The following is a 27,658-nucleotide window of genomic DNA, read 5'->3' on the forward strand; positions in this document are numbered from 1 at the left end:
AAATGGATAGGGATAGTCGTCATTCTCACTGCTGCAGTAGCATTAGGCTATGTGGGGGATGTTTCCTTACTAGAAAACAACTGGTTGACTTCAAAAAGCTCTGTATCCCCTCCCCCACACCTTCAGTCTGACTGCTTATCAACTAATCCAAAGGAGGGAAATAAGAAATCAAGAGTGAAGGTTTCTTTAGTGCTTTCTTGACTTCTTGAGACGAAGCATTGCTTGGGCTTCACAGGAGCAACAATTGGCTAAGAGCTTAATTTCTGGCAGATAAGTCCCCATTCAGAACCCCCCCCCACATACAGAAGTTATTGCTTTTTAAGAGAAATAATATATTTTATTTTTTTACTAAAAGCAGTATTTTGCCTTTAAGAAACTCATTATTTTTCACAAAATCAGAAGTTTCCTGTTCGGAACCACTACTTTTAGTTACAGGGGTCGGTTGATTTAATTGGGGATTCCTTTCTAAGAAATGTATGTATTGCTTGTGTAAACTTTAATTTTTGGGGACAAAAAAAATTTACTTAGGGATGGGCAGGAATGTACACTTCATTGTAATGCTTTTAATCACTTTCTTACAACCAACCTGCCGTATTGCTTTTCTTTCAGTGTGTTTGAGTGTTTGAAAGTACTGATAGGGAATTGGTGTTCTTCTTGTGCTTTTTTTCATGTAAAGGGAATGAGAAAAGTGTTGTGAATATAATTGCACTACTATGAATACTCCCTGAAAATTTGCCTTCCAACTGACTTGGTCCAGCAGTGCTTACTGCTTTTGTCTTCTCTTCCTCGGCTACAGTATAGATACTTACTCCATGTGTGCTGTTTTTTCTCCTGTTGTACCTAGAAAGAAAAAAAGTCACATACCAAGGAGCCTTTGCCATAATTAAGGACTCAGTTTATGACTCCGCTGGGAATGGGGACGCTGCAGTGGCCATTTGTGATCCTCAGACCACTCACTTTACTCTCTGGCTTCCTATGGTATAATCCTTTCATGTACAGGGGTAAGGCATATCTAGTTTGGCTGTTCCGGTGCCCAATAAGGGCATGAGAGAACCATCTTCTCTAGGTCTGGGAGATAGTCTGGGATATTCTTTTTGGGGTAACCAGGCAAGGAGACCATTAGACCAGGTGGATGCCCATCCTTCAAGTCGGTCTTCTTCCACTTGAACTCGTATTTAGAAAAAAAACAAATGCTTAAGCATTGTTCATCTGAAGAAGTAATTACGGTTAAGAAAGATTAATTTTTTACCTTGGCAAGGCAGGCAGTCCAGGCACACACACACACACACACACACACACACACACACACACACACACACACACACACACACACACACACACACACACACACAACTAAATATAACATTACTTAGCCTTATCTCTAACACAATGAATACTGGTACTCAGAAGCTAGTAAAAGTGAACATCCCCAGAAAAGTAATTCCTGAGTAAACAGGTTTTGATGATTCTGGCTTTGTCAAAGGTAGGGCTTCTTTGCCTACAGACTCCCAAGTCTCTGAGTGTGAGGAAAATATTAATTCCTGTGGAGGAATTTTCTTTAATCATATGTTTCCACCCTGTCCACTGATATCCAGGTTAATTCAGAAGATTCAGAAGGATACCCGCAAAGTCATTTTGGTGCTCCCCTTTTGGCAAGTACCACAAACCTCCTCATTGACTAGATCTATTCACATAAGATGGTGGAGTTTGATACATCCCAGTATAAGTCAACTTCAGATGACTGCCTGGATGGTTCAAATCTAATAGATTTTAGGCACTTATTTCATGATGACATACAGCTTGTAATAAAGGACGCACAAAAGCCTGCTGCTACTAGAAAATCCTATAATGCAAGTACAGGTGACTTTCTAGTTGGTGTTTAACCAGCAAGCAGGTGTTTATCATTGATTTTGTACCACTGGTGGTCAAATATTTGTGTGAATTACTTTTCTCTGGCCTCTCTTATTCCTCTGTGAAGGTTCATCTTGCAGCCATTTCGGCACGTCTGCCCATGGATCTTCCTGCTTCTTTTGTGTTTGTGCTAAAACAGTTGCTGAGGGAGGTTTTACACTTGAGACCTTCTTATAAACAAGTTGTTCCTGCTTGGGATCTCAACTTTGTACTGGAGAGCTTGCTTATGTTACCTTTTGAACTTCCCCATCAAGCTGATTATAGGTTCTTGACTTGTATATATGTGTACATATATATATATATATATATATATATATATATATATATATATATGTATATGTATATGTGTATGCGTATGTATGTATGTATGTACTGTATTTAAAAATCCAGATGCAACAAAATACCAACATCAAAACATTGACAGTAACTAATACTGGCAAGTTAAAGTCCCTAATATATAATACTAACAAGAAACACTTAAACCCCACATTAAATCAATTGCAAAAAAGGACAGTCTGTCTTCATTTACAATTAGTTTAACTTCTAAATTAACCAACAAACAATAACAAACCTTAACAGCACTATTAGACATAATTTGCATAAGTAATGGTAGTATTGTGGGAATGCTTTTTTTAAGGTAATAGGTAGGGTTGGGTTAGGGGTAGGACTGGGTGTGAGTTAGGGTTAGGTCTTCTGTAAAGTAGTTGGCTGCACTTTACTAATGCACATACTCCTTAACCCTGTCCCTCACACCAGCTCTAGTGTCTTAGAAAAACCCTTCCCATAACACTACCACTACAGAAGACGGCTGGGACAAATACCACATACATAAACACACACACACACACACACACACACACACACACACACACACACACACACACACACACACACACACGCACGCACACACACACACACACACACACACACACACACACACACACACACACAAAAAACTAAATATAACATTACTTAGCCTTATCTCTAACCCAAACTCATAAATACTTGCACAAACACTCCTAAAACCTGTCCCCTTACCTGGTCCTTACTCTAACCTAACCCCAGAGTCCAGCAGGTACACACTCATAAAACCTCTTCCCTTACCTATCCCTTATTCTAATCCTAAACTCCAAACAGTCTCACATATATACTCCTTTGCCTTACATCAACTCATTTACCTGTCCTGAAGAAAATAAGTGGCTAACAAAATAACTGTCAGTAAAGTGAGCAGTCACTAAAATCATACTGCAGTTCACTTTGTCCAGAAAACCATGTGACAACATAGTGAAATGCAACCATGTCATACATACATATATAAATATATACATAATATATATATATATATATATATATATATATATATACATATACATATATATAAATATATATATATATATATATATATATATGTATAAAAATATTTACATACGCACATATGTGTGTATGTGTATAAAAAGATTGGCCAAAACAGAGTAGTTAGTGCTTAGATGAGGTCCTGATACATGTTGCTTTGTCCTGTAAGAAGTCATTACAAGTAAGAAATATCTTGAATTCTGCAACCAGTTTATTTGTCTTTCCAAAAATAAACAAAACTGATAACTCTTCAAATATATTTAAGAATAACAGTAATCTAAAATATCAAGTGAAGAGCTTTGTCCATTAAGTAAGTGATTATTCAAGGAACCCTGGATGCCATTCAGAAGAGGGTACAGTGTGCAGAAAGCATTACCACCAGTGTCTAGCCCCCCCACACACACATGCATAGTAACCCTCTCTGATTCATAGACTGTCCTGCTGTTGTGGTTTCCTACTAGTAGCAGTATCGGCATGGAGGGCAGCCCCAGTAGCCATGGTGCATGCTAATGAGGCAGTCTAGGGGAGCAGTTAATACTGATACTATTAGCATTTTGCCCTTTGGGTTAACCATTATGCTTTTTATAGATTGTGCATTCATGGTTTAATAAATCCATTAGTGAAACAGTCAGATGTTTCCTTCCACAAAGGGAACAGGGCAGTTCAAAATATGTAATATGTATGTTCTGTTTTCATCTGTGTCATTCCAGGCTATCCAAATCTGGGGTGGAAAAGTGTCTCTCTATAGGTCATGTTGATCCATATTATTGACAGCAGTTTTCTGCACTAATCTGTTGCAAAGTACACACAGACCTTCTTAGTGATGATTCACGTCACTCTCAGAGTAACTGGGTCCTTGTCACTGTCACTTTCAGGGGCTTTGCAGTGGCATTTATTAACACTCCAAGAACTTGATTACTGTCTACTGAATCCCCTCCACAAGTTTACTATCAGTGTCACATTTAGGCTTCCACTAATGTTGCAAAATTACATTAACGTGCTCAGCTAGCCTGAATGCAAGTAGCAGGTAGAGGCCAATTGTTTGGTATACAAATTATTTAATTATGTAATTTACCTCAGTTATTCTTTTGAAGAGATATCTTGAATTAATAGAGCTGAAGTACATCTGTTGCTGTAAAAATGATCATTAATTGTCATAGCTATCTGACTATCAAATACCGGAAATGAACTACTGATTATTTGGTAAAGATTTATATTGAGCTATTCACGTATTTCAAATGATAATTGCTTCCTGGGCCTGGTCTTATCCTGAATCACTTACTACCTTCTGATTCCTGATGTTTCATTAAAGAAAGAATTTAATGGATTGCAGCTAAGCAGAGCACTTTTTTTAGAAAATGAGTGAAGATAGAAGGAAAAAAATTTGAATTTAAATGTTATGACACATAAAACTTTATTTAACACGCTTGCTTGTTTTGCAGCGAGGAGCAGTTACCAAGTTTTATCAGCATGGGAGAGTGAAGGAGACAAAAGAAGTTAGTCCATGCTGATCAGAATAGCTGGTACTGAATGCCATTTGACTATTTAACTATTGCAACATTTATGAAACGAAGTAACAGAAGAGGAGAAACTTAAAACATGACTAGTAATTCTACTGATCATTTCAGACAAAACACATCTGTTGCTTGAGTAGTTCACCACTGATACCACTTTTACGTTCTTCTAACAAATTGCCTTCTGTTCATAGAGGCATAGAAGGCCATTAGGGCTGACCTAGGTCAGTCAAGTAAGCCATTAGGAAACAGCCTCTCAACTGTACCTATTTTGGAGAAACGTATCTATTTTCGGGCTTGATTTACGGCTTTTCCTGATGTGTTGATTTTTGCAGGTAATGTACCTATTTTCAGGCTTGATTTATCCTTTCAAATAATTTTCTCAATATTGCCACCCATCAGATTTGATTTTAAAACTGTTTAGTACACAGAAAACCAAGACTACATGACCAATATACTGGTGGCACCAATAATTTTGAAGAAAAAGGACGCACACCTTAAATCTTCCTTTTTCAGACATAATAATAAATCATTTTGTGAGGCAAATTTTTACAGCATCATTTATTAAAATCTTCAGAATTTATACTGTGTTGTTCATAATCTGCTTATGTTTGTGCCACTCACAGTTTTTTAGACGTTTGTATTTCTAAGTAGAATCCCATAACCCTACTTGAAGTAGGATTAGTTATGTATTATTTGCTCTTCAAATTGTATGCTAGTTAGATGTCCATATTTTGGCCTGGTGAGCCAATTTTCAATATATCTAAGTTCAGAAGTGTGTATAGCCACTGCAGTTCCCACAACTTGCTCTCTCTATCCATAAAGGTCTGAGGACTGAGCTACTAGACCAGGGATGAATTTCTGGATCCTCATCCATTCATCAGTGTTGGATTTAAAGGGCGTTAGGGTAGATCTAGGTCATTTAGGACTCTGGGCAGTTGCTAGACTATCACTCCATCAATCATAGTGGAGGACCAAAAAGAAAAGAAATTTCTTACCAGAGTTAAAACAAAACAATCACCAAGCCAAGTTGAGTCTAGAGGCAAAACTCCTTTAATACATTGAGAGCTTTTATCTTCAACAGGACTTGTTCAGAATAAAAATTTTTATTTATTTATTTATTTTACATTTGTTAACCGGGCTAGTCTAACTGGATATATTTCCATTTTCAGTAGAGGCCCGGAGAGAAAAGCTCCAGTGAAACAAAAATAAAAATTTAAACATTTAAAAATTAAAAAACATTTGAAAATTAAAAAACATTTAAAAATTAAAAAATAATTAAAAAACAGTTAAAAATTAAAAATCAATATTGATTGATTAAATCTGAGAGGTGGATGTTACACCAAAGATTTAAAAAGAAAGGAAACTTTGTGACAACTTAGATTACAAGCAGGTAAATCACTGGTCTGAATGAATATATTATCATTTTTTTTATCCTAGTGTTTTTACCTTTTAAATGTTTCAGAAACAAAAAACACCATGAGAACACTGTTTAAAACTGTACACTCATCAAAACCAATAACCTAATTAATCATTCATTATCAATTCAATAAATTAATTAAACAGCTGAAACATTTAAAAGGTAAAAACACTAGGATAAAAAAAATGATAATATATTCATTCAGACCAGGTGATTTACCTGTTTGTAATCTAAGTTGTCACAAAGTTTCCTTTCTTTTTAAATCTTTGGTGTAACATCCACCTCTCAAATTTAATGGTACATGATCCAGTATAAAAAAATATTTTTTTTTGAAACTCCTGCAAATACTGCTGTGCTTAAACAAAGCATTAGTCTTATTCAATCTCCTAATCACCTATAAATGCTTCATAATTCTTTTTGAAAGTTTCCTAGTGGTCATTTCATCTTTGAATGCATCACAAGTAGAATAGATCACAACATACACTAAACCTATGGCACTGCAATAAAAATGACCATTAATTTTAAAGGCCTTATTTGGATGTGCAAAAAATATGTTTGGGCCCCCCAAAATAAAACTACAAGCACTGCAAAATCCACATCTGTACATACATTGGCTTTTGTCAGTGTGTAGCAGAGGTGCAAATATGTTCTCATTTTCAACAAAGTGTTTAGTAGATCTAGATCTCTTGTATGTAAACTTAGGACCAAAGCCAACAGCTTTATAGACATCAGAATTGCCTATAAAAATGTTCTAATTATTAAGAATAACTTTTTTCATAGAACATCATCAACTGTCATTTGCAGTGAAAAAGTGTTCTTGAAATTGTAATTATCACTGATGCTTTTATTACAAAAAACATCAGCTGGAACTGGATGGAAAAATAATTTCTTTTGGGTTTAATCTCATCAGCACTGTGCTTTAAATCATCTAACCTATAGCCTCTCTCAGAGAAATAATTTGATTAACTTCTGAATTCCATCTGAAAAAACATTATCATCTGTCATAAGCCTAGACAGTCTAATCATCTGACCTCTAGGGGTGTGTTTCTCCATAAATTTAGGATGGGCACTAGTGCAAAATAAATAATTATTAGTGAAACAAGGTTTCCTAAAAACTTCACTTAAGTTCTTCTTATGAACAAAATCCCAGCTCACTATTTTATCTAAGTATGATACACTCTAACCTACACTGCCCAAAGTAAAAATCAAAAAATCAGTACTGGAATTCAGTTGCTCAACAAACATCATGACGTCTTCAGAGGAAACATGGGTAATAAAAAATAAATCATCAATAAGTATTATGTAAAACATTACATGTTTGTAAAAAGAAATTTTACTGAGAATCTGGCATTCCTGTCATCCCATGACTAAGTTAGCGAAAGAGGGAGCAACAGTAGCACCCACAGCTACACATTTTAGCACTTGTAGTATTCCTCATTAAAGCAGAATAAATTATTTTCCAGCATTACTTCCATCAATAAATAAGTGTTTATAAATGAGCTAGAAAAGTTTGTGAATTTATCTAGAAACGGTCTCAAAAATTCCACCCCTTGATCTATGGGGATACTTGTGTATAAAAATTTAACATCAAGGGTGAAAAATGTGGGGTAAAACAAATTCACATGGACTTCCTTTAAAACATTTAGGAAATCCCAAGAGTCTTTAATATAACTGTTTAACTTTTGAACTAAAGGGTTTAATATATAATCTAAAAAAAGGAAAATCCCTTCTGTAATACTGCCTGAAGCTGCAGCAATATAGGCCTAAATGGCAAGGGAAATGCTTGACTGTGTAATTTGAGAACACCATGTATAATATCCAGTCTAGAAAATTCAACATGCATGAACTGGAAACACTCGTATGTAATACTTTCATTGACTAATAAATCCAATAAAAAGCTGTAAATATATTTGTATAACTATAAATTTATTTGCAACTAGCATAAATCTCATTTAAAGTCACTGTATTGTAGTCAGAAATGTTGTGAACCATTTTGGACATTTCAGTAATACAATCAGTCTGATACAGAATGAGCAGCCCTGAACCAGTAGGCTCTATATTGGATGACTGAACTTTTAAAAGTTTGGGCAACACCATATGATCAAACTTTTAATACTTCGAACATCCAAAAAAAAAAAAAAAACTATACAAATAACCTACCTGAACATTTTAAGCAGGGGGCAAGCCCTGCTGCACCCCCCTTTAAATATACCAACTCAGAGATCGCACTACAGTGCAGAAAAGGGAAATCTTCCCATTCCGCGCAGTACAGAAATCTCTGTAAAAACGTTTGAACTTTCAAAAGTTCAGTCATATGGTTTCGACCATATGACACTCAAACTTTTGAAAGTTCGAGGATCCAATATAGACCCGAACCAGTATTGGCTCTCATAATCCTTAAATCAGTTATTTTTTCAAAATTAAACAAATGCTTTCTTTCATCTTTCGAAAGTTAAAAAATCCGTGCTAAGGAGAACTGTTAACAAGTTTCACAATATCCCTTTCGCATTGGTCTTAGCAAACTGGAGTGGCGAATTAAATGCACTAGGTTTTCTTAAACATGAAGTGTTCAAGTTTTTTATATCTTTCAACAAAAATTGTAAGTTTAATTTCCTGCAAAAAGCCTTATCTTAACAAGAGTGTGAGGCAGACTAGCTTGAACACTAGGAACAAAAGACAAACCCTTTTTAAGTAAGTCAATTTGTGTCTTGATGAAACTTTCTTTATCAAAATTAAAAATGTTGTCTACAAAACCCTCACAATTAGGAGTCAAAACATAATTCACTATTGAAACATGGGAGCCTACTTGTCCCTTCTCCAAGTTGTCCCTTCTCCTCTGTTTGAACTGCTGCCCCTCGTAGTGAGCGAAAATGTCCCTGAGAACCTGCTGACTGAAGTTGGGGACAGAATTCTTCTGGTTGGCAATCCTCTCTGACCTTCTTGGAAGTTCTTTGGATAAAAAACATCCTCCAGACTGAACAAGCTGAGGAAATTCTGTAACAGAATCAGAAGCAAAAACAGACTGAGATGTTTCTCCAGTACCCTTCGGCACTTAACTGTTCGACTGAGAAACCAGAACTGGCAATGCCGAACCCTCCTTGTAAGCCAGCTGATCCCTGGTTATCTTCTTTTTCTTGCACCACACAATGGTAAGGGCTCCTCAATGCAAGTTAGTGAAAATACCCTCTAATTCTGCTCTTACATGATTGACATGCATGTGCTTAGAAATGAGTTGATCTAAATGTTTCAACTCAGAATTAAGCTGCTGAATTTTGTTCTCATTATAATCAAAGAACATCTGAAGAAAATCCAGTCCATTCTGTTGAAAAATTCCACAGATTTAGCAAAAAATGGATCGTCAGCACTAAGACCATTATTAGGGAACTTTAAAACTCTCGGGCCTTTAGGGACGATCCGTAATGAAATACAGTCTTTGAAATAAAAATGATTACACATCAGATTTTGGTATCTAGATAGTTTCTTACCAAAATCTTGAAACAAGTGATGAGTGTTCACATTTCCTGTATCCGAAACAGTAGAAGGAATAAAGGAGCCAGATTGATCAAATTAATTCACAAACATAGCAAAAAAACAGTCTAAGCCTGAGGTGAAACTCATTGCAGCACTGTTGTCAGCCTGTTCCATAAAAGCCACTGGCTGAGAATTATTTGAGGCTTCACTGGAATTCTGTGGGTACATCTGTAACTATGATAGACTCGGTTGTTGACTCAATTGTCCTGAAAACAGTTTGATGGATGACTGCAGTCAATCTAAACAATTCCTTAAACTACTTAAAGTAGAGCATAAATCACCAGGCACTGAGTGTAATGTGAAAGTAGTGTCTAAATCACAATCCTCCAGAAATGCCATTTCACTCCAGAACTAAAACAAAAAAGAAACTAAAACCACAGAAAGTGCAAGAGTGAAGAGTTGCACAGTTATAACACTAAAACATAACAATCACCAAGGCAAGTCTAGAGGCAAAACTCCTTTAATACACTGAATGCTTTCATCCTCAACAGGACTTCTTCAGAATAAGAAAACACCATAACAGCAACATTTAAGTACACGCACTCAACAAAATCAATAACCTAATTAACTAATCATTCATTACCTATTCAATAACACTCCTACCAGTCCTGTCTCATCTATCTTACTGTGCACAAAGAGAGCATTTAGGAAGGACAACCTCTGTAGTCTCTTAGTCTTGTTCTGTTTCCTCCCTCTCCACTTGATATTAAAAATAAAAATTACACTTTATTCAGCTGCTCTTACTGTAACTGTGTTCCACTTACTTTATTACCTTATTTTGCTATTCTGTGTGCTCTTAAGTGTTTAAGTGATTTTATTCTGCATTTATTGCTGCTTGCTTGTTAGTAGCCTGATTAGATTTATCAGCTATTCTAAGCATCTTAGTTTTGGTTTTAGCACTTGTGCTTTAGGTCATTTATTTTACATTTAAAGTTTTTGTGGTCTACACTCTTGTGGACAAACCCTTATCAAAACCCGCTGTCCATAAGTCTACCAAGTATTCAAAATACTATGTCTGGACAATTCCCACTAGTTTCTCCTGCCAGCCTGGTCAACGTGGTCATAGTGAGACAGTGTAGCAACTGCCTCATGTTCACGGACAGTCCTCTTCTCTTAGCACATAATTCTTCTACTTACGAGAGATGCATTTACATCAATAACCTGGAATCCATGCTGTCTCACACCACAGTCAGTACTCCTGACAAAGAAGAGATTGCCAGCACAAACACCACACCGCTCACATCACATAGCCAAGAACAACAGCCACCCACCTATGCAGGGGTTCTTAATAAAAATTTACCTGAACAACAGAGACCCCCAAAACACACTCACAAACATTTCACACACAACACCAAACACATCACACACAATAGACAACACACCAGTGTCTCACAAACACAGCCCATTAAGCATAACAATAAACCAACACTGCCCTTAAGGCATAACAATAAACCAAACATACTAGTCATTGGTGAATCAATAGTGAGACACACTGTTGTCACCTTCACCAGGCTCAACAGGGAGAAGGTCACGGTCAGTTGTCTGTCAGGTGCCAGAATCTGACACATCACGCATGCACTTAAGTCACTCCACAACAGGTACAAGTATGACTCAGTCACTGTCCATGTTGATGTGAATGACTTGAGACGTACCTCCCTGGATTATATGAAAAGAGACATGATTGAGCTCTCAGAGTATGTACCCCAGGCAGGTATGACCCTAGCCCTAAGCAGCATCCTACCTTCACGAAGAATTATACCATAATACCAATAAAAATTAATTGACTTCAACAATTGGCTTAGTTCCTGGTGTCATTCCAAGGGGATCCAATATCTGTCAGCCTTGGATGACATGATTGACAGCCTCTCCTTCCATTATCAGTGGACTGGTCCAATGCCTGCAGTTGCTTTTATGCTGGAACTTACCCTACAGGATGTGCTTTGTTCTTGGGACTTTTTGCTGATGCTCATAGATCTTTAGCTCTGACTCTTTTCTTTTTTCTTTTCTGCTGCTTCTGTCCAATTTCCTGTCTGCAGATGTTGCCTAACTTTCTTTGAACACACCAGACTGATTTGCCAACCAAAAAAAAAGAGACTCAAAACAGACAAGACAAGGAATATATGTGGTTTCATTGCTGTGCCTGTTACCGATGTCTATGTCCTGTAGAGGTCTTTAATGACTGTAAACGGATTGCAGTTTCCCACATAAGGAGTTCCCTATAAGCTGTTTTCCTATCTTGGCTTTGACTAGAAATGTTACCAAACATTAGGATTCACTTCCCAGACAGAAATCCCAACCTGACCACATCCTGTCTCAGGATGTGCAGAAGCTGTTGTTCTGTTACCTACCCTCCATTAACGGATGTGTTCCCAGGCTAGCTTTATCTGTCCCCACGCAGGGCATTAGCTCTAAAAGGAGCTGTCATGACTGTTTGACCTGTGGCTTTCTTTGTATTTCTGCTGACCTGCTTGTGCTGTCTTCTTCTCCTTCTTATCTGCTGCTTCTAGCTTATGGTATCCCTGCTGCTTCCTGTTCAAGTGCCTCATAACATACTGACCTGATTAGCTATTTTAGCTAGAATGTTACAGTAAAGATAACTTTTCAGAGCACCACAACATGCATGTAAAAGCAGTTTCCTTTTAAGATTCAGGCCAAAATGATATATTCAGAAAGAAAGAAAATTTATTTTTTGTTACACAACAAATAAATATTTTGTTACATTTATTTGTAATGTGACACTGAAAAAGGTCATATCAAAAATCTATAGCATTGGTAGTAAACTCAGCCAAATTGATTAGGTTGTATTTTAAGGTTACAGATCTACCCTTCAAACTTTGTCTACACTGAGTATTTTGAAGCTTGTGAGAAACTTGTTTGGTCAGGTCCAGCCAAGAAAGTGATACTTTCATAGCTGTATGTCTTAAGGCAACACAACAGACATCAATGGTCTGCACTTGCTACTTTCAGGCCCAAAGCAATGAGTTTTCAATGCTCTGCTTTCTGCCATCATGCCTAGGTTGGTGCAGTCTTTCCCTTTCCCTGCATCTTACAGGATTTTACTCCTTTATTTCAAATCATCAGCACCTAACATTGAGAAACACTTGCTTTAGGATGTTTAAAGTCAGTAAATAGATTACAATGTCAGATAACATCTGATTATCAGAGAGAAAGAGTGTGTGTGTGTGTGTGTGTGTGTGTGTGTGTGTGTGTGTGTGTGTGTGTGTGTGTGTGTGTGTGTGTGTGTGCACGTACTAAACATTAATGCCCACATACTGAATTGCATTCACAGAAGTAATCAATTTACACCCCCACCCCCACCCATACACAAAACTACTCTGCCTATCCGTTAACTAGTCCATCTACTGAGACCACCCAAACAGACCCACACAGTCCTTTAAACAGTGTCCTTTTTACCTTTCCTGTTAAAAATGCGTCTTTATTAGTATATTCTCATATGTTAGGAAACTGGTGTTTCTAAACTGATTGGGGAGACCTTTTATATTTACCTAGAGGAAGGAAACCATGAATAACTCATCTGTTTCTGTGGCATAACTGCAACTTTAAAATACTGAAGATAATTAGCTAAAAAATGAAGAGAGATGTGGCATTGTACAAATGGACTGAAAATTGGAGCAAAAGGCTGCAGGAGGAGCAGGCCATCTGTTCAGTGTTAGAGTAGGTGAAAGGAAGATCATAGAACATAACTTTAAAGTTTTCTTCTTTTAGACTTAGAAATGTTCCATTTAAAATTCATCATTTAAAATTTTGTGCAAACTTTACCATAAGGAAAGGCATATCTCACAGTCTTATTGCCAAAGTGGAAACAATTTGTTACATAATTACAGATATAAGTGCAACCACAAGTACAATTAATACTCAAGTTCCATGGGTCCAGGCAACATACCTGGTTGTTTTCTTTACATAAAGGGAAATCTAATTCCCTGTTAGTTGTGTTAAACAAGAGATTAGAATGCATTCATGCCATGGTGTACAGCAATAGACTGTATTAGTACCAGTTCTTAATGGGGGGGGGGCACGTCACACCCAAATATTTTTAAAACCATCAACCTGACCAATATTCTAAGCAAAATCACGTAAAGAGCCACAGTGGAACTTTTCCAGCAGCACTCCAGGGGGACAGATTTTATTAAATATGGGAAAGCATCACCTAACTTTTTAATACCAGAGCCTGCCTTTTGTGTCTTCTGGCATTCTTTGAATACATTACAGCAGTATTTGATGAAGGACTAACAATGTGTGCTGCTTGTCTTCACGGCCAACCTTAGCTGATCTGTCACCATAGGCAAAGAGTATAGTGTTCCCCCCTCCCTCACATATAATCTGGTGCTCCTATGCCCCCAGTCCTAGCCTACCAACACCACCTGGGTTACTTTTTTCCTTTTTTTTTCTACATTTGTTGTATTCTTTTATTTTTTTCCTGCATTCATTCATTCCACACATTCTAACTAGGTACAACTGTACTCTGATTGAGGAGGAAGTTACTACATTAAGTTAGGCGTTTGCTTTTCCTTGCATCCTTTCAACCCATTTAACCAACCAGTCTGGATGACACCGAGGTGCATTTCAACATTTTTTATGCCTGAACAATAATCCGGATTAAGGAAAGAAGTTCAGTGTTTCTCTTCAGCTATGCTTTTTCCTGTACCCCTTCAACAGACACCAAATGACTGAGACTACACTTGGAAGACGTAACTGCATTAAGTTGATTCTGATGTTCACTAAGCCACCAGAGGCTATGAAGGTTCTAGATGCCCCTATATGCATTTTAGAGCTTTTTTCCAATATTTTGATTCAATAAAAAAGTCTTTTGGCTTTTCCCAGTTAGGGGTTGCCACAGCAGAACTCTGGTCTGCTAATGATTGGCAGTGGATTTTTGCGGTGCTGAGTTTCCAGCCCGACACCCAGCCTTCAAAGAAGGCACACCCATTCACGCACCTACCTGCATGTCTTTAGAAGTCACTCGACTGCGGGGAGGACATGCAGATGAGGACCTGAATAAAAATTGTAAGGAAAGAGTTTTAGTCTTTTTTTTAAATTTTATTTCACAGAAGAAATAAGGCTTAGTGCTCAAAACTGATAAAATAGCAGTTCACAAAAAATGAGAAGACAAATGTTTGTGAGAATACATAAATAATATCTGGAATGGTATCTGTCTTTCTACCCCCCCCCCTCCTTCTGGTGTTAGACTAGGATAAAAGTGAATGCACAAATGGCAACAGTCATGTATATTTCAAGTGCTGCTATCATATGTACACCTAATATGCCTCCTCACCCGAAACTCCAAAGGACAGCCAACATCTATGCACCTTTCTGTATGACTGGGATGAAATCGAAAAAACAAATATAACATATTTCTACCTGTTGCTGTCAGGCATGCATAAACAGCATGCCTTCTTATACTCTCACAAAAGCTTACCCCTTTTATATGCATCTCATGTTTGACTGTGAGGAAAACAAAAAAGTGATCACAGTGATATTTCCAGTTGTTATAGACTGTACATTGTTCCTGTACAAGATGTATTGACCCTCTGAGTGCACCTCTGAAATTTGTGTGGAAACTAATGAAATAATGATCAAACTGTCCCCAGCCCAGCACAAGCTAGCTCTGAAGTTTGGGAAGAAAATTAAAGAAATGAGGACATTGCCTCCAGTTGCTTCCATACAAATTAAATTGACCTCATATGCACATGTCTGTAAAGGGCTAGCCTATGCCAGAATCCACTTATACTGCCTTGTTCTGTAGGGGACATCATGTTCTCCAAAACTCTGAAGAATGTTCAGCAATGCATTTTATGCCATACCACTTTAAAATATGATTTAAATTGAGCAAATTATAAGAGATTAATTTACTTTAATCAAGACAGCCCTCTCCCTCAACCAGGCAGTGATAGCCTTGTATGTGTATAATTTGGACATATGATTGTTATGGATGAGGATGACCATGTGATATAGTTAGCCTTTGTTCTATACAGTTGCCAGACATTAAAGTATTCCATTTTGCATCAAAGTTAGTTCACACATATTTCACATTTCACATTAGTGCTAGTAGCCTCATAGTCAGCTTTGTATATATGGTTGGGGATGCTGGGTGGGCAGCAGCCTCCTTTGCTGCATATGTTACTTCACTTAAATCACAGGAATTTTGCAAATGCATACAAGTCCTGCAAAACTAGATGGTATCTCTTTAAACTGACAAAACAACAAGAGGGACAGTTGTTTTCTACAGATACCCTCTCCAATCAGATATAGCTAAAAAATGACAGCCAGGGATTATATTTCAACTTTGCTGCATGGAAACAGTAGCCACACATTAAAATATTCCAAGTTTCCTTATACATATCACATTGATCCTGCAAGTCAGAATAATGAGCAGAAAGCAGCTATTAAGACATATTTTTACCATAGAGAGCTCACTATTTTTATGGTACTATAATTCATTTAGATAGTAGAACTACAGATTTTCCATCAACAAAAATCTTCATTTTCTAAAGAGAAGCACAGAACTCCAATATCTGGCATCTTTGACTGACTGTAATATTTAGTGGTTTACCAGGAAATAAAAAAAAATATGATAGACATACCTCCTAACCTCTAGCACAAGAAATCTGGACAAAGTCAAAAATAATAAGGGTGGGTCAAAGGCCCAAAATCAGGGGCAGATTTTAAATATTGCTCATAAACTTAGAATGTTGCTACAATAACACGTTTTGCATTAGCATGCATTTTCAGAAGGAACTGAAGTCTGAAACTCAAATGTCTGTGATTAGTTAGTGATTTAAGTGCTCACTAATTTGCCAGAAAACTACAGATTTTACGTGGAATGGATGAAAGATATAAATGAGACCAAATTCTGGACATTTGCCAAAAATAGGGTCAATTGAGAGGCATGAGAGACAAGGCAACCAAATTAGGCAAAATCAGGCACATTCTGCAAAATCAGAGACATCTGAGGACTAGCCAGCCCCCATCATTCAAATGATCTGGTTGTCTGCCAGTAGCAACAGTAAAAAAAGAAAAAAATATAACTCTTGCCATAACCAAGATATCTCTTTGCATCTGACTCTCAGTTTTGAATTTCTTGACTTCTTTCTCTGTCCCACTCACAATCTATCTGATTTGTTGTTAAGGTAGATTATGGGTGGGGTAAACAGCAGGACAGCAAAGCTAATGATGAAATCAACAGGTCTTCCTCCCTGCAGTACACATCTCACTGCTGTTGTAGGGGAGCTTTTTCCATTATTTATTTATTTTTTTTATAGTAAAGAAGTGCTGCATTTCTGTACTCAAATAAATAAATACCTGAAAGTGTCCTAAGAGACATGGGACCAGTGGCCCAGGCATCCACCTAGCCGGCCTATGCCTAAGACCTTCTCCGCATGTTTTGACCCTAAGGCATCCCACACTTTTTTTGTGTAAAGGAATTACTGACAAAGTAATGTGTTAAATGTCAGTTCGTACAAAATTCAATGGTAAGAACATGGTTTCAGCAAAAGGATAGAAAAAGCTACTGTGGTGGGATTTATGAGACCATCTTAATGTGGGTCACTGGTTGTGACCTGCAAGACTCTGTACATGAAACATTTCTTTCTGGACACTTCTACTCATATTTAAAATGAAACTAGACTCTGGATAACTAAATGTTTGGATGAATGAAAACTGAGCAGTTTTGACTGACTGACTAATCCTCACATGTACTCCAATAAAGATGTTAAAGCTCTGTGGTCTATAAAACATACCTGGTGAAAAAATGCATACCTGATGCAATAAAAAGTGGTCTCACATTTATCATTAATAAATTTAGCTTTATGAGATGTAGAAAAAAAAATTACATAAACTCTGATTGGAAAATGAATAGTCTAATCATAAGAAATGACATCATTGTTAGAGTAGGAGCGTGACAGATATACAAAGATACTTTCAGCTCATGCTAGTAGTGTGAAGTAATTTCAATGAAATCCACTTTCAGCAGTAATGGCACTTTACACATTTCCCCACTGTTGTGTGATTCTGAACTTGGTATATATATGTTTGTGTCATGTGTAGTCTCCTGTCACATGGAAGGTACACAGTGGTGTTTGTGTGAAAACAAAGTAGTGAAACAAATGATATGTCCATACTTTTAACACATGCTGTTTTTATTTCTCTAAAAATATAGCATATCAGTGTTAAACTAAGGCTCCATCTACCTGACTAGATGGTAAATCATGTATATATAAAAGATCCCACAGCACATATCAAAAAGAGTGGGGGAAGTTCCTTGGTGCCCTGGCCAAATTTCCTCTAGTCAGTATGAATACCACCTCAAATCTCCCATGAAAAGAGGTATATGGTCTACTGGGACTAAGTCAATCAACAAAGTATAAATAAAATAAATAAATAAACAAAGTTGTATATTCCTAATGACAAAAAGCAACTTTGTATACAGTTAAATTCATACAGTTACACTGACTTCTCTTTGGTTAACAGAATATGCAATATTTACAGTATGTACAACTATAAACTATAAATAATCTGGGTTACATTCGAAACACTTGTATGTTAGCATAAAAAGTCCATATTAAACTAGTTTTACTTTACAGAATTAAACCTTGCCTCACCAACTGCAGAAAGCAGTCTATTGCCCGGACTCGTCTACTCTCTAGTCTTCCTTGTGACTCTCCTATCTTCACCAACTTGAAGAAAACAGATTTAACAAAACTAGAAACTTGTTACAGTAAGATTGTCAGATTTGCTACAAAACTCACCATATAGATCCCATCACTGCACTGCCTCATGCCAATTAAATTCACTTGAGTTACCTAATTACCTAAATCTCACCCAACTAACAATGGCCTATGGCATAATATACCAGCCTGACAAGAGTCCAGTATGCTGTAATCTACTTCAACCTCAGTCTAACAGAAGACACTTGAGGTCATCTTCTGACAATTACTATCACAAGTTACAAAAGCTAACAATCACTATGGAGATGCTCTGTACTCTAATCGAATCTCCATGACTTGGAACTTAACTCCCCAGCACATCCTAACCACTGCCAGTCCCTCACAGCTCAAAATACTTCTAAAGTCCCATCTACCTAATTATTGGCTCTGCTCCTATCTAATTCCTGGTTGACTATCATTCCCTTGTCTGACTCATGGCTGACATCTAACTGTTTTGGTTTTCCCATACATAACTTGTATATCTTTCAATGGAGATGCTTTCTATCTACTTGATATATGTCTAACATATCTCACCTATACACTCGTCACACGTATCACCTTACTTTCTCTCTCTAGATACTCTGTCCAACCTTTTCACTCTCACCCTAATAACCTCTTTGTTCCCAAACTCCTCACCTATTCATTTAACAGTGCCTAGCAAGCTGGAAATAGTGACATAGTCACATCTACCAAAATTCATGACTATAAATGTATAACATATGAAGGAATTATTTTTTTTCTACTATTTTTATGTACTAGTTATGCTCCTTTATATATGTTTTTTTATGTATGTATATGTATAACTTTGTATATGTGTTATGTATAATCCGTGTTATTTATTAATTATATTATATTTATTTATCTATTTATAATATCTCCCATTCTTATATTTTCACCTACTGTTTGCAATACTTGAAATACGAATGTGTGTTCTAAACCTTCTTTTAAACAATGTTTCGCTAGCGCACTGTATTCTAAACCTTTATTAATACAATATATATGATCCCTGATACGTTCTCTAAGACATCTATTTGTTTTGCCTATATAGAATTTAAAACAGCAGGTACAGTGTGCACAGTATATTACTTTCCTTATATTGCAATCATCTTGAGTTCTTAGTTCCCAGAGTTTCCTTGTTTCTGGGTGTCTAAAGAATCTAGACTCATCTATATGTTGACACTGTGCACATTTCCCACATTTTCGTGTCCCATTTACATTACATGATAAGCAACGTGCTGTATTAGTATTTCCAATGCATAATAACTTTTAAATTCATCTTATTCTTATATATGAATTTAGGCTGATGCCCCACTACAGCTGCAGTTTCCGGATCTGTAAGAAGTATAGGCCAGTTCTGTTTAACAATCTGTTGTACATTAGAAATATTCTGAGCATAAGTAAAAATCAATAGTACATTATCAAATGTGGTTTCTACCTTTCTGTTCATAGGCCTATCACTATAATAAGGATGGGCACGGTCCATCCTCTCATTAGTCACCTCTCTGTGAATTCGAATAAATTCATCTTTATTATAACCTCCATTTTCAAATTCAATAGCCAGTTGTGTCATGCTTGATGTAAAATCATGTTCTTCACATGATCGCCGAGATACTCTGAGAGCGTGACCTTTCATTATTCTCTCAAAGGTAAATCTCGGATGCATGCTATTTCTATGTAAGTATGTTGGACAATAACATGCCTTTCTATATAATTTAGTGGTTAAGAAATTACCCACTTTTTCTACAGAGACATGTAAAAATTCCATTGATTTAATTGAATATTTCATAGTGAATTTTAAAAAAGGGCTAGTATTGTTCAAATAATCATAGAATTGTATTAAGGCATTTTCATCACCCTCCCAGACAAGAAAAAGGTCATCGACAAACCGTCGATAAAACCCTATATATGGGTTTTGCTTGTTTAGTATAAATTGATATTCCCATTCTGCCATAACCATATTGGCGTAAGCATTTGCACAGCTGGTGTCCATAGCGACACCAGCTGTTTGCCAATAGCATGCATTCTGAAAGATGAAGACATTATACTCTAATACCATCTCCAATAACATGCATAAGAAGTCAACACGTATTGGAGTTAGCTTTCCTGATCTCGTCAGAAATTTCCGTACCATGTTTATTCCTTCATTATTTGGAATACAAAAAAATAAGGAGGTGACATCAAAGGTCACTAAAAATTCCACTTTATGGTTCACATGATATTCTTTGTATAAATCCCTTAAAAACTGTTCAGTATTTTTTAGTATTATGGGACATTCATTAAGATGTTCCTTAAATTCCCCATCTAAATATACCAATATTGGCTCTGTTAACCAGCCTGCTCCTGCAACTATGGGGCATAATGGTGGTCTATATGCATTCTTATGAATTTTCGGTAACCCTTTTATCTGAAGTATTAGAGGTTCAGTTACCATAAAAAATTCAAATAAAGATTTATCTATTAAGCCTGATGATAAACATTCCATTAGATCATTCGTTATCCTATTCCTTAAAGACTCAACAATATTGAAATCAACTTTCTTAAAAGTAGTAGTATTAGACAACATTTCAAGCATGGTTACACTGTAATAATCAGAATCTAATATCACAATAGGACCACCTTTATCAGATGGTTGAATTACAATATCGCTGTTACTACGTAATTTATCAAGTGCTTGATGTTCGCATATAGTCAAATTACCTTTTTTACTACTAGTATTACTATAGGCAACATCATAAATATCATTTTCACATGCTTTGATAAAAATTTCAACGTTATGGGGAAGCTGAGGCATAAAAATGCTGGGTTTTCTATAACAAGGACCAACAGAATGTTCTTGCATCTTAAATAAAGATTTCAAAGCTACATTTCTTCAGAATAGACAAAGTTCTATTAAGAGTTTGCTGACATCAGCTGAGTTGGTAGGGATAAACCCTAACCCTTTATTCAACAGTGAAATTTCAGCGTCACTCAGTACATACCTGGAAATATTCTAGATCAATTGTCCTTGTAACCCCACAACTTTTTCAGCGTTCGTGGGTTCACAGAGGTTGGAGGTTCCTTGCACTTGCTGTTCCCGTGTGTTGTATCCTGAGCCTCTGATTGTGTTGACTTCTTATGCATGTTATTGGAGATGGTATTAGAGTATAATGTCTTCATCTTTCAGAATGCATGCTATTGGCAAACAGCTGGTGTCGCTATGGACACCAGCTGTGCAAATGCTTACGCAATATGGTTATGGCAGAATGGGAATATCAATTTATACTAAACAAGCAGAACCCATATACAGGGTTTTATCGACGGTTTGTCGATGACCTTTTTCTTGTCTGGGAGGGTGATGAAAATGCCTTAATACAATTCTATGATTATTTGAACAATACTAGCCCTTTTCTGAAATTCACTATGAAATATTCAATTAAATCAATGGAATTTTTAGATGTCTCTGCAGAAAAAGTGGGTAATTTCTTAACCACTAAATTATATAGAAAGGCATGCTATTGTCCAACATACTTACATAGAAATAGCATGCATCCGAGATTTACCTTTGAGAGAATAATGAAAGGTCACGCTCTCAGAGTATCTCGGCGATCATGTGAAGAACATGATTTTACATCAAGCATGACACAACTGGCTATTGAATTTGAAAATAGAGGTTATTCGAATTCGCAGATAGGTGACTAATGAGAGGATGGACCGTGCCCATCCTTATTATAGTGATAGGCCTATGAATAGAAAGGTGAAACCACATTTGATAATGTACCATTGATTTTTACTTATGCTCAGAATATTTCTAATGTACAACAGATTGTTAGACAGAACTGGCCTATACTTCTTACAGATCCGGAAACTGCAGCTGTAGTGGGGCATCAGCCTAAATTCATATATAAGAATAAGATGAATTTAAAACAGTTATTATGCAATGGAAATACTAATACAACACCTCGCTTATCATGTAATGTAAATGGGACACGAAAATGTGGGAAATGTGCACAGTGTCAACATATAGATGAGTCTAGATTCTTTAGACACCCAGAAACAAGGAAACTCTGGGAACTAAGAACTCAAGATGATTGCAATATAAGGAAAGTAATATACTGTGCACACTGTACCTGCTGTTTCAAATTCTATATAGGCAAAACAAATAGATGTCTTAGAGAACATATCAGGGATCATACATATTGTATTAATAAAGGTTTAGAATAAAGTGTGCTAGCGAAACATTGTTTGAAAGAAGGTTTACAACACACGTTCTTATTTCAAGTATTGCAAGCAGTAGGTGAAAATATAAGAATGGGAGATATTATTAATAGAACAGAAACATTAGAACTGCAGTGGATCTTACGTTTGGGGGCTCATAGGGGACACGGTCTGAATGACAGTGTCCCATTAAAACCTGTTCTGAAGTCTAGAAGGGTCAATAAGTATAAGAAGGGCTTGTAGTATTTATATGCATTTATATGTAGTTGTGCTATGTAGCAATGTGTTAAGTTATACACATTATGCATATGTATTCCTTTTTGGTGTTCAGATAATTTTTAAAAATAATGGTTGAGTTATATAGTTTAATGTTTGTAAATGTGTACACTATATTTATATTTATATTTATATTTATATGAGTTGTACATATATACTCACATCTAATTATTAGATATATTTTAGTTATTATATATGTACTTGATATTTGTGTTTTCATATATATTTATATTCTTTTTTTTATATATTCTTTATTTTCATTTTAATTACTTATATCATTATTCATTTCTAGAATTTGTAAACAAACATGAACTATAAGGAAATTTGCTTTGAAGCTATAAATGGTATTGAAATACATTGCACATTCAACCTTGAATAGAAATTAATAACTTTGTCTTTAAATTTTAATTAATTTTGGTTTGCTGGCTTCTGAGTGGTTACTTTGAATTTTGAGGCCTAGCAGTGTTATTTAAGGACTTATGTTAGTTGTTACTCCTGGTCTGATGAAGCAATATTGAATTATTGTGAAAGCGCTTACCGTATTACTGTCAAGTACTGGAATAAAATTGTTCGGTTTTTATTCATCTGCATCCTTTATTTTGAACATGTTTCCTTCGCTTGGGAACTTTTTTTTGCTGTTTAAATAAATAAATAAATAAATATCGGCTTGTAATAAAATTATATAGAAGGGAAATCTGGTTGCAGTGAACTCCTTAATACAAGAAAAGGTGAAGCTGCGTTATCTTGGAACATTACATCAGGTGCATTTTTATTCATTTATAATGTACTTTTTATGTAATTTCTTTAATTAAAGCAGGCTGTTTATTTTTTTCATTCCTTGAAGTATGTTAGTTATTCCAGCTTGTGAGGTGGTGGTGGTGGGGGGGGGGGCAGTATTATAGTTGCTGTTCTTTTGTAACACTGGGATATCAATTACAACACAGCTACTTACATTATTTACATATTGCCTGTGTGTTGCTCACACCTGTCAACTATCCAGATTTTTACAGAATGTCCAGATTTTTGTCTCATGTTTTTTGTCTATTCCTCATAAAGTATACATATTTTCTGGCAAATTATCATTTGAGTTCCAGATGTCATATTCTTCAGAAAATGCATGACACAAAGGAAACCTGTTAATCTAACAACTTTCTAAGAACATTTTTTAAACGTTTGTCCCTATTTTAGTGTCTTTATACCCCCATTATTTTTGGCTTTGTCTATAATTTTCTTGTGCTAAGCAGTTGAGAGGTACGGTGTCATTGTGTATATGTTAACTGTAATACTGCTTAGATAGGACAGCTGGATATGTGCATAATTTCTATCTTCCAGCTAGCAGAGACAGTTGTACTCCCTAGTCACACCAGATGCCTGTCTCTTAAATTCCAGTCACCAATACTCTAGAGGAATTACCTTCAAAGTGACTTTACTGACTTTTAATCTGATATCTGTACATGGGATAAGGAGATCTCTTATACCTAATAACTCTTTGCTCTATTTGTCTAGTTACTGAAGAGTTTCAGTCAGAGTCTGGGTACAAATTCCAGCATTATCAGAGATGTACAAACTTAGAGAAATTATGCCTTTGAAGACTCTAAGAAAGCGAAAGTGTTTTTCCTGACATCTATTTGCCTTCATCTACATGATGTTTGTTTGTTGAAGTACCTGTAGTCATCTTTCTTTCCAAAAGCGTGACTCAGGTGATAGCAGAAAGTTTTATTGGACAAAGCAGAGCAGTATTATGAAGGCTATACAGACATGTTTTTATTTGCTGTGATGAAGTTATATTGCCAGAACATCCTTACCACCAACCTTTAAATATATATTGCCTACAAGGTCATGTTCCATAGATGATGTCTGGAACTCAATGTGTGTTGATAAAAAAAGTGAACTCTTCAGAAAACTCTAACAGATTCATTTTGACAATTCATGTGTTTGAGAGGATTATCCTATGACAGTGCCACATTTTAATTAATGATGTTTATTTTTTGACTTAGGGTTTACTAAGGATATTCTATTTTAATTTCCACAGGTTTGGTAATCAGACATTGAACTATCGCCTGTTCTATGATGGGAAGCATTTTGTGGGAGAGAAGAGATTTGAGTCAATCCATGATTTAGTAACAGATGGCTTAATAACTCTGTACATTGAATCCAAAGCTGCTGAATATATTTCAAAAATGACTACCAACCCTATTTATGAGCAGATTGGATATGCTACTATGCTGAAAGAAAAAGTTTCCAAAAGGCTCAGTAGAGCAAGACACAATTCCAAGAAAACAGCTCTAATGAATGAAGAAAATTCCTCAGTAGAAAAGGTATGACCTCATGGTTGTTGCATGTATCTTTATTACTTTGACATATAATTTTGCATGTGTTTGTGTATATGTGTGTTTATGTGCATACATAATACATAACAAGATGTAGATATATAGAAACTGATACACAAACTTGAAGAGTCAGATGTAGACCAAAGGCTAATATACAATGATGTATATAGATATAGAGATAGACTGATCGATAGATACAGGGATATGTATCACCAAAAGCACATGCATACACATAGTTTTGTTCCAGTCATAATGACATACATATGTTCATAGGTGTGTACTAGGCTAATGGCCCTGGAGCCTTTACAAGCCTAGCCCATAGAAGTGCCCTGGCATCATGCCACCCGACATTAGTTCCCAGTGCCTCTATCAAGTAGATCCACTGGAGTGATCCTGGGGTGAACTTTCTATTACTCATCCACTCATCAAGATTTCTCTTGAAGAGGGACAGCGAGGTGCTCTACTTGACATGTATGGGAAATCTATTCCAGAGCATGGGCAGTCTTTGGGTGAGGATCTTGTCCCTCTAGCATGTTCTGCTTATTGTGGGAATGAGGTTGAGGTCTCTGGAGTGTGTGGTGTGGAGGGATTGTGATTTTTTTTAGATGTAGCATTTCTAACAGAGCTGGGTCAGACATGGCTTTGTAAGTCAAGCAGAGCTCATATGGTGTCGACCATATGACAATCGAACCTTTAAACATTCTATTATCTAATATAGACCTGCTCCTCACATAGCATAGGGCATAAAGGTGACATCCAAATGTACCGTCCACAGAACTTCTTTGCTGCCAGTCCAAACAAATCTCTGGATTGTCAGTGTGAACACCTATGTCCTTTCAGCCAATCCAAACTCATCTTCCGATCATTGTTCTGCATACCTTTGTCCTGTTTACAGGTCTCCAAGCCATTGATGATAAGTGCCCCATTGTGGCTTTATTTTTTCTTACCTTTTTGTTGCTTTTACAGATTAATGTCTTCCAGGAAGGGTAAATGCCAGTGCAGGAGACAGATTCCCCATAAAGACCACCATGGCCAGTGTTTATCTTGCCTAGGAGCCTCTCACGACTATAAGTCCTGCTTCATTTGTCAGGGTTTTGTACAGAAAACTCTACATGGTAGGCTAGCTTCCCTATTATTGTATCTAGAGAATCAGTGACTCAAACATCTCGCTCAGGATACCATAGGAGGAACTTCCCGCTACAAGAGTCAGCCATTAGTGGAGAAGAAGGTTATAAAACCAAGACTGGAATCTTCCACTGTCCAGCCTCCGCTAGACGTTTCTTCTGAGGTCAGTGAGAACCAAGAGGCTTGCCTGGCTTTATTGTCAGATTCCTCTGCCACAGCCAGGTTGGAGGCCAGCAGGGATCTGGCTTTCAGCAGATTCCATGAGGCTTTGCAGGCATCCATTTTGGATGGTTATGGTTGATTATTTCTAAGTGGCCTAGGGGTGTTCCTCAAATTTTAGTTAGGGAAAAAGTCTCAACTATTGTTATTGAATGCCATCCTCGATCAGATTCTTCTAAGTTTTACAGGATAGATGCCCCATTAAAGACAAAACAAAAAGCTAAACTTATCTCTCCTGCTCCTAGAGACCTTCAGACTGAGTGGCAGGCCTTCACTCAGGGTTTGTTTAATGCTTTGATGGCATTAAAACCTCCTCAGGGAGTTTCTGTTCCAGCCACCTCTTGGTTCTCTACTCCCCTTAAAAGGCCCAGGGAACAGGATTCTTCTGAGGAGGAGTTGGATTCTGATGAGGAATCCCTTGCTTACTCTTCCCAAATTCCCTCTGCTTTGGACTATGGATCAGAGGAAGGGGAATCTAACAGTCCTGATATGCCCTTTAGAGAAATTTCTTTTGGGGACACAATCTCCAGGATGATGTAATGTTTTAATTGGGATTGTGCTCAGATCTCTGAAATCCATAAGTGGTACTATGAGTTGCTACAGATGGAATCTCTGAAACCGTCTGCTAGTCCTTCTGTTTTGTCTGCTCAGTTGGATGCATTATCTAATGTCTCTAAAGCTCATGATTCTCTGCCCCATACTGCCAAGAAGCCTGGTAGGTTTTATAAGGTGCCTGAGGACTGTAACTTTTGTACAAGTGTCCTGCTGCTGACCCCTCAGTGGTGTCTGTAGCCTCTAACAAGCCCTCCCAATTGCTTCCTTCCCCCAAGTTACTGCCTTCTAATAAAGACAGCAGAAACATAGAAAGGCTAGCTAAGAAGGTTTACACCTCAGCTTCCTTGGCTTTTAGGGCTATTAATTATCAGACCCATATGTCCAGGTATGTGTTGGCCCTTCTTTCTCAGGCTTGTCAAGTTATTTCTGATTTCTGAAACTCTGAGGGCAAAACTTCTGCTCTTTCACTGTTAGGGACTTTCTCACAGGTGGTTCATCATTCCATCA

General features: G+C 36.7%; 1 protein-coding gene across 1 annotated transcript in view; it reads left to right on the plus strand.

The window, feature by feature from the left end:
• The window catches only part of CHN2 (chimerin 2), a 2,549,636-nt gene that overhangs the window by 1,824,566 nt on the left and 697,412 nt on the right, over positions 1 to 27,658 (plus strand). The window contains exon 6 of the mRNA XM_044066825.1: positions 24,955 to 25,240. Within this exon, the coding sequence (XP_043922760.1) occupies positions 24,955 to 25,240 (286 nt within the window). The remainder of the gene's footprint in view (positions 1 to 24,954; positions 25,241 to 27,658) is intronic.

Source organism: Protopterus annectens, chromosome 3.part1, assembly GCF_019279795.1.
Source record: "Protopterus annectens isolate FY-2018-M chromosome 3.part1, PAN1.0, whole genome shotgun sequence".
Lineage (NCBI taxonomy): Eukaryota > Metazoa > Chordata > Ceratodontiformes > Protopteridae > Protopterus > Protopterus annectens.